This window comes from Triticum urartu, chromosome 7A (genome assembly GCF_056163025.1).
Source record: "Triticum urartu cultivar PI428250 chromosome 7A, HENAU_Tu73, whole genome shotgun sequence".
Classification (NCBI taxonomy): domain Eukaryota; kingdom Viridiplantae; phylum Streptophyta; class Magnoliopsida; order Poales; family Poaceae; genus Triticum; species Triticum urartu.
Window position 1 is genome coordinate 32,453,703 of NC_141879.1, and position 13,814 is coordinate 32,467,516.

The 13,814-nt window shown below is 46.7% G+C and overlaps 2 protein-coding genes across 3 annotated transcripts; both read left to right on the top strand.

Annotated features, from left to right (window-relative positions):
• Positions 1-1,574: 1,574 nt before the first annotated feature.
• On the top strand, positions 1,575-4,942 carry LOC125523797 (protein ACCELERATED CELL DEATH 6). The gene is made up of 3 exons (XM_048688870.2): positions 1,575-1,885; positions 2,699-3,184; positions 3,563-4,942. The coding sequence occupies exons 1-3, from the start codon at positions 1,687-1,689 to the stop codon at positions 4,825-4,827; spliced, it is 1,950 nt and encodes a 649-aa protein (XP_048544827.1). The 5' UTR covers positions 1,575-1,686; the 3' UTR covers positions 4,828-4,942.
• Positions 4,943-6,983: 2,041 nt separating this feature from the next.
• LOC125520690 (uncharacterized) lies at positions 6,984-10,973 on the top strand. 2 transcript variants are annotated; one of them, XM_087535531.1, is made up of 6 exons: positions 6,984-7,143; positions 7,484-9,111; positions 9,210-9,511; positions 9,596-10,301; positions 10,380-10,454; positions 10,553-10,973. In XM_087535531.1, the coding sequence occupies exons 2-4, from the start codon at positions 9,094-9,096 to the stop codon at positions 10,260-10,262; spliced, it is 987 nt and encodes a 328-aa protein (XP_087391657.1). In that variant the 5' UTR covers positions 6,984-7,143; positions 7,484-9,093; the 3' UTR covers positions 10,263-10,301; positions 10,380-10,454; positions 10,553-10,973. The 2 variants fall into 2 exon arrangements, with proteins under 2 accessions (XP_087391657.1, XP_048541611.2); XM_048685654.2 differs by lacking the exons at positions 9,210-9,511; positions 9,596-10,301; positions 10,380-10,454; positions 10,553-10,973 and having other exon boundaries at positions 7,484-9,092.
• Positions 10,974-13,814: the final 2,841 nt, after the last annotated feature.

Consider the following 13,814-nt stretch of genomic DNA (forward strand, 5'->3'; position numbering starts at 1 on the left):
AAACCCTACATCTTGCTTCTTATATATTGATTATGATGGGGTATAAAGTACAAATTGATCTACCTTGAGATAGTATGAGTTTACCTAAGCTCTAAACATTGCCAATGTGTACGCCTATGCCTCTACGGACTAAACTCCACGTCGGGGGTACCTAGGGTTTACACATGGCCGGTTACACTGTAGCGATAAACATGCCAGCTATTCAAAATACGCTTGAAGTCTACGCGAAGCCTCCAGGAGATCTTCATCTTGATTACTCCGAGGGCCAGGGCCAACATGGCCCATTCGTCAACCGGGTCCTCGGCCCAGCCCATATCCGGTGGACCGATGTGGCAAGCACCCCCTAATCCAGGACACCAACACTCAGTCCCTGGGAAATTAGAATGTTTTCATGGCAACTGCAAAGCACTCAATTTCAAATGAAGATGTTAGGGCTCATCACCATATGTCTACAATAAGCGTTTGTGGCTTGTGTGGTGCACAAGACTCATGGAGACACTCATTGCTTGAGTTTACCATGTCAAGATGCATTTGGGCATAGACAAATGAAGAGTTGGCGGATCAATTAATTGCAACAACCGACCCTAGTGCCAAGCAGTGCCTTTTCTCACTACAAAGCACGTTATCGCATGAGGCGTTTGTGAAGCTGACCGCCACGCAGTGGGTGACTTGGCCGCTAGAAGGAAAGCAATTCATGAAGGGATATTTCAAAGCCCTCACACAACACATGCTTTTATCAGCTGGTTCATCATCAAGATAGACATGTTAAAACAACCAGCAACTGGTACCAGGGCTATGACTACACCATCCGGACCAAGAACTCGCCCTAGCGCGCCACCGGTGGGATATGCTAAAATAAATGTTGATGTTGGTGTATCAAGATCAAGAGGGACCGCAACAACTATTTGTGGTGACCATCACGGGAATTATTAGGGAAGCTCTTCTCTAGTCATATTCAGAATGCACGACGCCACCATCCTCGAGTCAGTTGCGTGCCGTGAAGCTCCATTGTTGCCAAAGACTTGAGTCTCCCAAGTTTTATTATAGCCTCAGATGTTAAACAGGTGGTCAGTGATCTGATGAATGGCAACCGAGGCCGACATGGTGGAATCATGGACGAAATCAAATCCCTAGTTTTACTTGTAATTTTTGTTTTGAAGGTCGCTTAGTTAATGAGGAAGCTCATAAGTTAGCTAGATTCTCTCTTTTGTTAGGTCAGGGTCGTCATGTGTATGCAATCCCATGACCCGAACGTTATCTTGTGGCTTTCCATGAATAGAGCGTTGCTTTACCCCTCAAAAAAGGCACTCAATTCGTCGACATAAGGACGTACGCGACGACTCCGGTATCCCACTCGTTCGTAGTCAAATTTCTACGCGCCGCGTTGCTAGAACCTATGGTGCAAATAGATACAAGAGCCGTGTGTGTGTGGTCTGTACTTGGCCAACATTCAAGTTTCATGCCTGTCCTCAGGACGCGCAGGACCTGACCGGCCGCTGTCATTTCGGCCGCAAACGCGACGCGCAGCTGACTGTGGAAATGCTGACTTGGCGACGACTTGCTATGCATTGCATCCATGGCGGCTCCTCTGTGAACCACGAGCCTGTTGCCAGACACTTTCACAGCCCATCGCCATATATCCGCGTCGCGCAGACCGCGTGATCAGACCGGAATAGTCATCAGTCGATGGACCTCGGGCATCACTCCATCCAGCTCAGTGCGGGTCCTGGCTCGCCGGCTACCGCGACGGCGCCGCAGCCAGGCGATGGCGGCACGATGAGCCCCGAGCTGTACCTTGCTCTGTGCCGGGGGAGAAAGAAGGAAGCCATGGCGCTGCTTCGGCAACAGCACGGTGGCGCCGCCGCTGCTGCTAATCAGGTTGCCGGTAATGTCTGCCTTAACTGCTAGTCTGCTACTTTTTTATTTTTTTTGCGCATAGTATGCTACTAGCTGGATCTCCGGTCATCCTCGTGTACACATAATTGTCACTTAGAGCATCTTCAGCCGTCGGAGGCCCCCAGGATAATTACCGGGCCAAAAATAGCACGTCTTGAGGGTAAAACGTTTTCGCCGGATGAAACGCGAGTATGTTTTCCTAGCCGTTGGTGCCCTCAAGAAAATCATGAGGCAAAAAGTGATTGGCTGGGCAAAGAAAAAGGGCTCGTAAGGGAATATGATTGGTTGTTGCTTTCGCCGGTGCCCCCAACAGCCCTCTAAGGCGCTGGGTTTCTTCTGTATTTGCCGGTGCTATTTTGAGGTTTTGGGGCGCTTGGGGGCATGACTAGGCCCTTTTTACATTGCCGGCACACAAAAAGTGGCCCTGAGGGGCTCTAGGGGTGTGGCTGGAGATGCTCTTATATGTTTTTGTACCTAACTGAGATTTACTAATCTCATGTGAAATTTCATTCAAACTGGGAACAAGCGTTTTTTAGGAGGGAGCCCAAATGTTTGAATGGTAGCCGAACATGCATACCAACATTTTATTCAACGGGATTGCTAAGTCTCGGTCTAAGTATATTCATATTTATGGGATCTTATGTTAAGATCCGTGTATTTTTTTTCGTTTTTGTTATCATTTTCTTACATGTTATGGCACGTAACATAGACTTGGTTATGCCCTAGCCGATTGAGATCTAACCATACTAATTAGAAAAACATGGTAGAGCAAGAACCCCATATTATGTTTGAATTGTTTCAGGCATACATCAAGTCAGCGCGGAGGGGAACACCGTTCTTCATTTGGCCGCGGAGCACGGACATGACAAGCTCATCCATGGTCTCATGAGCTTCGGGGACAGGAGCTTGCTCTCTTCCCGGAACTCGACTCTGGACACACCTCTACACTGCGCGGCGAGGGCAGGGCATGGCAAGGCCGTGTCCCTCCTCGTCCAGCTCTCGTGCGAGGGCGGAGATGATAGCACCTTGTGGTGCAAGAACGAGGCAGGGAACACGGTCCTTCATCTGGCGGCGAGGCTCGGCCATGGCGCATCAGTTGAGGCTATCGTTTCCGTGGCGCCGGGGCTAGCCTCTGAGGTTAACAACACCGGCATGTCGGTGCTGTACTTGGCGGTGATGAGCGGATCTTTGCCAACCGTCAGATCGATAACGACCAGGTGCAGCAACGCGTCGGCTGCCGGCTTGAGCTCACAGAATGCTCTGCACGCCGCCGTCTTCCAGGGCTCAGGTGAGCTAGCTAGCTTGGGAGCTCCTTGTTGATCCATGGACTCTGAAAGTGCATGCAGATTTGTTAGAGCATGGTTAATAGTATAGCCAGCTAATGGCTACATGATATTGCCATGTCATTTATAGCCAAAGTTATAGCCGACACGTATAATAGTTAGATGTAAAGATGTGCTACTTTATTAATGCATGACCCACGTTCCACTTTCACATAGTGCAAGCGCTTGTTGTAGTTGGCTCTTATTCTGTAGCCGGCTCCTCTTTTCTTTTCTCTTCCCTTTCATCCATGTCAGCAGAAATATAATATTTAAATTTTATAGCCCGCTTATATAAGCTTATTGTATTATACTTGCTCTTATACCATCGATCTGAACATTGTCAGAAATGGTGAGGCTACTACTGGAGTGGACGCCATGTGGCCCATCCCTGGCTAGCCAAGCCGATGACACCGGCAGCACTCCACTTCATTTCGCCTCGTCCACCGGCGACCACCTCTCCGTCGTAGGCGCCATCCTACGCGCCGTGCCGCCGTGCGTGGTGCGCATGCGGGACTCCGGCGGCCTCTCCGCTCTCCATGTCGCGGCGGGGATGGGCCACGACCGCGTCGCCGAGTCGCTGATCAAGGCCTGCCCCGACGCCGCCGAGCTCCGGGACGACCACGGCGGGACCTTCTTGCACGCCGCGGCCAGGGGAGGCCACCTCAAGGTGGTGCGGCTGGCCATCAAGAAACGAACGCTGCGCGGCCTCCTGAACGCGCAGGACGGGGACGGCAACACGCCGCTCCACCTGGCGGTGGCCGCGGGCGCGCCGGCCGTTGCGGAGGCCCTGATGGGGAAGGGCAAAGTGCGGGACGACGTCATGAACAATGACGGCCAGACGCCGCTGGACCTCGCTGTGAGATCGACCAGCTTCTTCTCCATGGTCAGCCTGGTGACGACGCTGGCCGCGTTCGGAGCGCAGTCCTATCCCAAGAGGCGGGACCGCGTGCAGCAGTGGGACGGCCGCGAGATAACGAAAGCGATAGAGAAGACGTCTGACAGCCTCGCGGTGATCGCCGTCCTCGTCGCCAGTGTCGCCTTCACCGCCGCCAACAGCCTGCCCGGCTCATACGAGCAGAGCGGCGGCGGCACCGATCCCGAGGGGAAGGAGGTCATCAAAGGCATGGCGGTCCTCCAGAACGAGGCCATCTTCAAGTGCTTCCTCATCCTGGACAGCTTCGCCCTGGTGACCTCCGTGGTCGCGGTGGTGCTGCTCCTCTACGGCAAGGCGTCGCGCTCCGCCGGGTCGTGGAGAACCTTCGCGGCGGCGCTGCATTGCCTGTGGCTGTCCCTGGTGAGCATGGTCCTGGCATTCTACGCGGCCCTGGCCGCCGTCACGAGCACGGCGGCTGTCCGCAGCATCGCCAACGACATCATACGCAATGCCCTTTTCGTGCTGTTGGCCGTGGTCTCGCACTTTGTCAGCCCTCGGGTGTCGTCCTGCACGCTATCCAAGTACCTGTGGCAATGTGGCTCTAGAGGACGTTGCAGTGTCGTCGTGCAGCAATATCCACTCGTCGGCGCTTTTGTACGCAACCTGATTCTGTTCAGGATTGCAAATTATGTTGTAGTGCTTGTGGGCGTTACCACGGTCTTAGTACTTCAGTGACCATGTGTCAAGAAGGGAGATGAAGCATTTTATATAACAAGAATATTTTGAATATTCATATGACCCGTGTACTATTTTATATGAGAGATTTCCTTATTTGGCCCTATTTGAAAAATGCACTCTCGTATTTTGTTGAGTATTACTAGCACACATGCCCGTGCGTTGCAACGGGAGATAAAATTGAAGTGTCCATCAAAACACTCATCAACATATCATGATGGGGTAGGGATGCGCATGCTGAGATATAGAAGAATTGCAAATCATGCTGTAATGTCAATTACTACTGGGCATGAATGTGAGCACCGAATAAAAAGGGAAGGTTACTTGAATTGGTCAATTTCGCTTTAACCATGACAACCAACATTCGATCGAATGGTTAGGAGGGCAGTGATACCCCAATCCAGCCGGGATTAAACCCCAGGTCGGACGCATTGATGTCCATTAAGGCGAAATATTTTTCAGTTGGAAACTACATTCTCGTGGATAGTGAGGCGTTTGTGATGACTTCATCAATTTCAAAACCCATCGGTGTTGTTGCTAGTGCTTCTAGGGGCATGATATGCGTGCATATGTTCATAAGGCTGAGTGTATGTACGTGTTTATGAGTGTCGACATCTATACTATGTTTTTTAAAAAGTTTCACTTAAACCTTTGCATGCATTAATTTAATGTGCCTGTGGTTGCAACGGTAGAAAAAATCATCACACATTTCTTGTGACTCATTAATGTTGCCACTTTTCATGTTCGCTACCGCGGTTGATGATGGTATGATTTCTAGTGTCCCCAATTTATAAAAGTTGATGAAACCGCATTTATGTCCTCCGGCGAAGTCTCATTCACCTTCACACTATCATTGGGTGAAAGAGTAGTGGTAGATCGAAATGGATTGGTTCTATAGATTTTATTATATTCGAACGCAAGCGGTGTTTTACTACGTTCATTTTTTTTAGAGAATGTTGGTTGTTGGTTTACAAGATTATCTTCTCTTTTTTTGAACTATTTGAACTTGACCCAAAGTCTCAAACATAAACATTTTACATACACAACAGGGGCTCTTTGTCTAAAACAAATGCACAGAACCGCACGCACACATCTTCCCGTTCACCATTGACAATAAAAAACTTTTCTATGTTTCTCTTGAGTAAAAAGCTTCCACCGGCCGGTAAACACACACCCATCATTTATTGATTAAATCAGAGATCGAGCGGTGCCACGTACACACCTCATCACGGTCATGCGGCGCCACGTACACACATGTCCCTAGTCCAGTAATCATAGGAGAAGCGCAAGTATAACTTCTTAAGTACATGTTACTATTCAACTTGCATGTCCATTTAAGGCCGAAACCTGAATCTTCATGTAAGCAGAATGTGAATCATGAAATCAGATAATAAGAACTTGGTATCAAGGCCTCATTGTGTGAAATCCTTGATCATCACAAAATAGAAAACAACTCATCCAATTTAAGATTTTGCAAGCTGAAAGGCAACAGATAATAAATGTGCCCGCGCGTCCCAGCGGAAAAATAAAATCCGTCGCATGTTTCTAGTGATTATGGAGTATATAGTTGACGAAGTCGCATTCATGTTCTCCAACGACGGCTCCTTCAGCTTCGCACAATCATCGGATTGAAGTGTTGTCTTTGGAATTTTTTTATATATAATTGTGTAAAGATTTGAAAGCCTTTAACAATTAGTCATCATGCTTTTTTCCTTCTTGAAAAATACAGTATAAACACAGACGGAATAAAGAATAAGAGGATGCATACATTGTTCTGCTATACATGCCGTGTAGATTGGAATGCATGCAACAAAAAGAATTGGTAGGCGATGGTTCACGCAAGCTGGAAAGTACGACAACGAAAATTGCATCGTATAACCAGCTATATTTTTTCTCCGAGTAAAATCCACCACTGGTCCTAAAAGTATTCAAGCTGTGTCACTTTAGTCCTAAAACTATGAAAATGCATATCTAAGTCCTACTTCTTTCTAAAGTGTGCCACCGCCGGTCCTAAACTCGCCGGAGCAAGCCTGACCTGCACCCGTGGCAATTTGACCTTTGCCACGTCCAATTGAAGTGCCACGTTGGGAAAACAGCTTCACTCGATACATTCCAATACCCCGCCCTGAATTTCTTACCCTCATATTGTGCCCCCACCGTGTTTTCTCTGCTTCTCTAGCACACGCACAAGTCACAGGCGACTGGGGCGCAGCGGCAGCCGGCGGACATCGCCAGAAGCAGGCGGCCGGCGGAGCGGGTGCTTCGCGCGGATGGCCCCACAGCGGCGTGCCCCCGGCGATCCCCCACCAGTGTACTGTACGACCCTAGCCCTAATCCTCTAAATCTTTGCCTAAATCCTTTCCCAATCTCTGGAATATTTGACCTTTGGTCCGATCTATGCTATCAAGTGGTTACGTGGTTGGATTGTACTGCTATGGTTTGTACAGAGTTTGGATTGTACTGCTATGGTTGTACAGGCGGCCGGCTATTAACTGTCTTTTGCTTCAGAGTTTGAACAAAAACTCTGAATGTATGGTTGGTATGACACCGATATTGATACTGGACACTTGTTAATTTGGAAATACATGATATATGTATTTATGCAAGATCATTCCCTGTTAATTATGTGACAAATTTCAATATTTTTCACTGACAGGACCGATGGAAGAGCAATTCTCTGTAGAGATTAATCACGCTGGTCTGTTTTGCGGTTCTGGAATGAACAAGGCATATTTCGATGGCCGGGTTGATCACTTTGATGGTTGTGAGGTAGAAACCTGGTCTCCATTGTGGATATATCATTTTGTGGGGCAGCTTGGGCATGATCCAGCTAGGGTGGAGTTGTACTGGTTACTTCCTGGAAAACATTTGCATGATGGGCTTCACATAATTCAGAGTGATGCTGATACTCTGATGATGAGTGCCGTTGTTCCCAAATTTCAGTATTTCCAACTGTATGTGGACCAAAAATATTTATCGGATGATATCTATGTAATTGTCTCTCCAACATTGCCAGTGGTTCTTAGCCCTCGAACAGAGATAAACGTGCCAATATTTTGTGATGCTGCTGCCAACCCAAATAGTAGGCGAAGGTGCAAGGTCAAAGCAGTCAAGGGCAATTTGCAAAACTGTTTCTCACCCAATACAAAAGGCAGTGGAGATAAAGATAAGGATGACTCGGATGACAGTGATAGCAATTATGGCGACAATTTGGTTGACTCGGACAATGAATTCGACAAGGATGATGATGATCTCTTCGCAGAGTGGGTTGATGAAAATTATGAGGATGTGAAAGGAAAGAAGAAGGCGAATTTTTTTGATAGTGATTATGACACGGATGAGCTTGATCTGCCAGCCTCAGACTCTGATTATGAGCCAGAGGTAGTTGATGAAGAATCAAAAGAAGAAGATGCAGAAGATAACAATAAGAAGAAAAAGAAGAAAAAGAAGAGGGTCAAACTGAGAGCTTTCAGACCAGAAGAAATGCAAGCTCCAAACTTCACTTTAGGGATGTCATTTTCTTCAGTAGTTGAGCTGAGGAGGGCAATTCAAAATTATATCATACAAGAGAGAGTTGAAATAAAATATGCAAAGAATGATTTGCAAAGAGTGAGGGCTCACTGTGTAGAAGGATGCCCTTGGTATTTGTTTGCAGCACCTGATAGCAGGACTAAAAATTTTGTCGTTAAAACTTATGTGGGCACTCACACATGCAGTAAAGAGTGGGACATCAAACAATTCACTGCTAATTTCTTAGCTGCATATTACATTGAAACTTTTAGGGCAGATGACAAGATGACACTATCAAATTTTGGAAGATTGGTGCGGAAAGATTTCAACATGCCCGCCTCTAGGAGCAAGCTGGCAAGAGCTAGAAGAATGGCATACAATGAAATCAATGGAGATGCAGATAAGCAATACGAGCAACTCTGGGACTTTGCGACTGAGGTTAGGCATAGAAATCCTGGAAGCTCCATGTTCATGAGACTAAAAGATGGTGGTATCTTTGATAGTTTATACGTGTCACTAGATGCATGTAAAAGGGGATTCATGACAGGGTGCAGACCTCTTATTTGCGTAGATGGGTGTCATATAAAGACTAAATATGGTGGTCAATTGCTCACAGCAGTAGGTGTTGATCCGAATGATTGCATCTTTCCTATTGCCATGGCAGTTGTTGAAGTTGAGGATACTCCCACATGGAAATGGTTCTTGAACACTCTGAAAGAAGACCTTGGCATAAATAATACTAGTGCATAGACAATAATGAGTGATCGACAAAAGGTAACTCTCGTATGTGACTAAGATATTATACTTCCTAAATGATAATGTTTAGTGTAATACATGTTGATCACTTGGATGCCCTTTTCATGATAATGCAGGGGTTGATCAATGTTGTCGGTGAGCTTTTCCCTCACTCAGCACATAGGTTCTGTGTGAGGCACCTATACCAGAATTTCAACAAAAAATTCAAGCGGGAGAACTTGAAGAACAAGTTGTGGGCTATTGCAAGATCCTACAATAAGCTTGATTGGAGAAAACATATGGATGACATGCAGGTATTGAACCAGGATGCATATAACTACTTAGAAGCAATTGAACCTAGCTCATGGTGCAGAGCTTTCTTCACTACATTGCCCAAGTCTGACTTGCTACTGAACAATACATGTGAAGTGTTTAACAAGTAAGTGTTTTCAACACATTTTGTTGCATGATACTCATTGCACTTCCTTTTGATGCTGAACTCCCTTCACTTTCCATACTCAAGGTACATCATTGATGCAAGAGAAATGCCTATAAGATCCATGCTACAGAAGATTTTCAACCAACTCATGACAAGATATTATACCAAGAATAATGAGGCTGAAGATATGTGTGGAATCATATGTCCAAAGATAAGAAAGAAACTGGACAAACAAGTCGAAATGGCCAAAAATTGTGAACCTCTACCAACTGGGAAAGGAATTTTTCTAGTGCATGGTCTGACAGGAAAATATCCTGTAGATATTCACAAAGATAAGTGTGAATGTGGGAATTGGCAGTTGAGAGGAATTCCTTGCAGGCATGCAATTTCTTGCTTCAGGTACGAGAGGATCAATCCAGAGGATAAGGTGTGTCTTTCACATAGCATTGATGCCTTCAAGCAAGCATATGGCCAGATTATTATGCCTTGTAGAGATGAAAGAACATGGCAAAAGGTCAACGGAATTGAAATGAAACCACCTCAGTATGAAAAACATGTTGGTAGGCCATCTAAGAAGAGAAGACAAAATCCTGTTGAGATGGAAGAAGGAGCAAAGATGAGCAGACATGGCACTATATCCCATTGCAGTGTGTGCAATTCAACAGAGCACAACAAAAGGAAGTGCCCAAATAAAGGTCAACAAGGGCAATCACTCAGTGTTGATAAGAGACCACAAACACAAGGAGGATAAAAGAGGAAGCTACAAGTGAAGAGAAACATTCTTACACAGGTACAACAACATTTTGTTTCTCTATTTAGTAGTTAGCTCATTTCATTCTTGCAACTATTGCTCATACTCTATTTATAGGAATCTGGTACAACAAGTGTTGGACATAGGAAGCAACGCACTCAAACTACCGTGCTTGAAACACTCCTTCTTCAAGTATGTTATTCTTTCTTAACATCTCATTTCCCTGAAATGTGTTGCATTGATGTTTGATGCTTCTTTGGTTATAATGATGCTTCTTTGGTTATAAGCAGGCTCAAGCATCGCAGCAATCTGTGTCACCAGGCCCTATTCCAGAATCTGCCTTCATTGCTCGCAACAGAGATGCTTTGCAGCTCACTACAGCTACCACATCCACTGTTGGCTTAAAGAAGAAGCAAAAGAAGAGGGTTACAAAGGCCAGTATCACTGAATATAAGTGAACATGTTCTCACTTTGGACAGAGAGCTTTTTGGACAGACAACAACTCTATTTTGGCTAGTATTTAGATGATGCCAGCTAGGTGTTGAAGTAAACCTCATGCATGTGTTGCTGTGGGTTTATCTGCACCTTCATATGTGCATTTTGAGGTTCTCATGTAATAGAAACCTAAATTACTAGCTTTTATTTCGAGCGCCAGGTAATTCACTATTAGTTATATGTACCCAATGCACTTCGTATTACTGTTGTGAATGTGGCCAATGCTATCAGTTGTGTCAATGTTTCAGATGATATTGTGTTACAGCTTCTATGTGTGTTGTAGTTGAGACATCGGTTCAAGCACAACAATTTATTGCATGGTTGAAGTGAGCTACCAGGGTTGGTCCTCACCATGGTTGAAGTGAATGAAGCATGTGAGCTTGCAGCCATGGAAGAGGAGAAAATGAGGAAACAGAAGTGAAGTGAAGAAAGGAGCAGCCTTTCTGTGTTATGTACGTGCAGGGGGTAAATGCAAGCCCACCAATCGTTTATGGCGGGAGTTTTGCCGCCAAAACCGAGTCATCTGACGTGACAAAGGTCACTTGGTCCGGTGAATTTAGGACCGGCGGTGGCACACTTCAGAAAGAAGTAGGACTCAGATATGCGTTTTCATAGTTTTAGAACTAAAATGACACACCTCAAATACTTTTAGGACCAATGGTGAATTTTACTCTTTTTCTCCCAAACATACGTGTCAACGCGCAGCACACACTTTTTCACCCAAGCTGAACACGTACCAACTACACGTGGCCTCACCCAAATCTTATCCTCTCTCTTCTGCAAAACGCTGGACCATTCCTTCCATCTCATCCGAGTGAGCCTCGCAGGCCTCTCCGCGCGTCGCTAACCCGGCCATCCGCGCTGCTCCGTCCACAGCCCGCTGCAAGACCTGACCGGACGCGTGCAGGCAAGCTGGCCGGCCGGTCGCTGGTCGTGCTGCATGCTGTCGCTCCGAGAGCTACAGCTGCGGGTGCGTGTTGAGCGGCGCCCAACTGAAGGCGGGGTCCGGCTGCCGTGGTGCCTGGCCTGGAGCTCGCGAATCGCCTCGATGGGATGATTGGTCGTGGTTCGGTTCTCGTTCAGTGGTCGCCCACATCTCCGACGCCGCCCCGCAGAACTCAAGCTCGAGGCCGACCGGCTCGCCTCCGCGCTTAGAGCCCGCCAGATCTCCAGCTCCCCACAAGCTCCACCACCTCTCGGCCACCCCCGCGCCCCCGCCCGCCTCCGGATCCCCCACCGCTGGGCCACCCCCGCGCCCCCGCACGCCTCCGGATCCCCCACCGCTGGGCCACCCCCGCGCCGGGATCCCCCCTCCCCTGCTCCACACCACCAGCGGCCATGGCGGGCATCCCATGACTGGCTGCTCATCCGGCCGTGCAGTCTAGCCGTTGCCTCGATCCCACGTGCCGCCGGTATGACCCCCCTCGTCCTCCTCTCGTTTGCCGTAGCGCCACCAGTAGGAGGAGCCCTCGCCCGATCCAGCGCCTCCTTCACCGCTCCGACGGCCCCTCGCCACCAGCCGTCGCCGGCGACAACCACAGCAGGCTGCCGCCCCGCGCCGTCCCCCTGTTGTCATCTCAATGTCGAGCTCCCACGCCTCTCTCTCTCTTTCTGGCTGCTCATGCCGCCATGGCCGCGCCGCGCCTTGCCTCCTCCTCTTTGCCGCGCACCACTCTCCCATGGCGATGTTGCCGCTGCTCTTGTACTGATCCTCAGCCGCCGAGCGTCGCCTCCCGCTCGTCCTTTGCTGCATGGCCACGCCATCGCCTCGCCTATGCACATCCGTGTAAGACGACGGGAGGATAGCGGGGGGAATTCAAATGAGTACAGGTTTTTTTTGCAAAATTGAAACGTTATATAGAGACTCACTAAAATAGGGACTGCGGGTTAATTTCTTATAAATCGAGGGACTTTTATGCAAAATAGCTAGCAACGACGGACGACCAGAAACCCAATTCTCTTTATAAAGACTAGCAAAAGAGCCCGTGCGTTGCAACGGGAGAGGAAACATAACACATGCTCTTAACCCAACAACCATCACTCAAGACCACAATAGGTCCATCTTCTTTATTTTTACAAGGCATCATATTTCTGTTGCCGCTTATCCTCCTTCTCACCCTCGCCAGCGATGGCCTCGGTGTTCACACAAAACAAAACAAAAACGTGTTTGAATATGGTTAATCCTAAGGCGTCTCTCTCCCTCTCTCTCTCTCGCTATCTCTCACTCCCGCGATGAGAAAAATGGATCTTGTGTTATAAATTATAATTTTGCTTCCAAAACAATATTTTAACAATATTTAAAGGTAAAATTAACAACATATTTAGATTCCACACATTTTTCTAATAAAATTTCATATATAATATGTTAAAATCGAAGTTACGGTTTAAAAGATACGGATAATTTAGAAAATCATTTGTTTGACTTAAATATATTCTAAAATAATATTTATCATACTTAACATGTAAAAATAATCTCATATTCATATTCTACATATTTTTCTAATCAAGTTTCATATATAACATGTTCAAATCGGAGTTACGGTTTAAAAGATATGGATGATTTAAAAAAGCATCTGTTTGACTTATATATGATCCGCGGATGAATTACCTAAAACATTAGGGTTTTTTTTGGAAAATGTAAAATAACGGTTCGGGTGTGACTTAAATCCAGACCGCGGGTTGATTTCATCAAAACACAGGGACTTTTCTAAAACATGCCATGACGGACGACCGAAACCCAATTTACTTTAGTATTATATATAATAATAAGGTAAAGATGATGATGATGATATCCCTTCTAACATATTTGATCCTACAAAATAATTTTGTCTCTATTTGGTCCTCTGTCTAAATTTTATTTTTATATCACGTTTTCATCCATTTTCCCATTAGACGGCGTTAACTGGCACGGGAAAAGACCATTGTGCCCAGAGCCGGTCCTGAGATTTTGGGGGCCCGGGGCGAGACTAAAACTTGGGGCCCTAATATAGACATCACAACAAGAACATATGTATATATGATATATATTATCATGCCTCCAATGTCCTAATCCATTAT

Excerpts from the sequence above, each read along its gene's own strand:
- LOC125523797 (XM_048688870.2), top strand. The coding sequence starts at position 1,687 with ATGGACCTCGGGCATCACTCCATCCAGCTCAGTGCGGGTCCTGGCTCG. Across the intron at positions 1,886-2,698 it reads TGCTGCTAATCAGGTTGCCG|GCATACATCAAGTCAGCGCG; the intron begins GTAATGTCTGCC and ends GAATTGTTTCAG. Across the intron at positions 3,185-3,562 it reads CGCCGTCTTCCAGGGCTCAG|AAATGGTGAGGCTACTACTG; the intron begins GTGAGCTAGCTA and ends GAACATTGTCAG.
- LOC125520690 (XM_048685654.2), top strand. The coding sequence starts at position 7,489 with ATGGAAGAGCAATTCTCTGTAGAGATTAATCACGCTGGTCTGTTTTGC.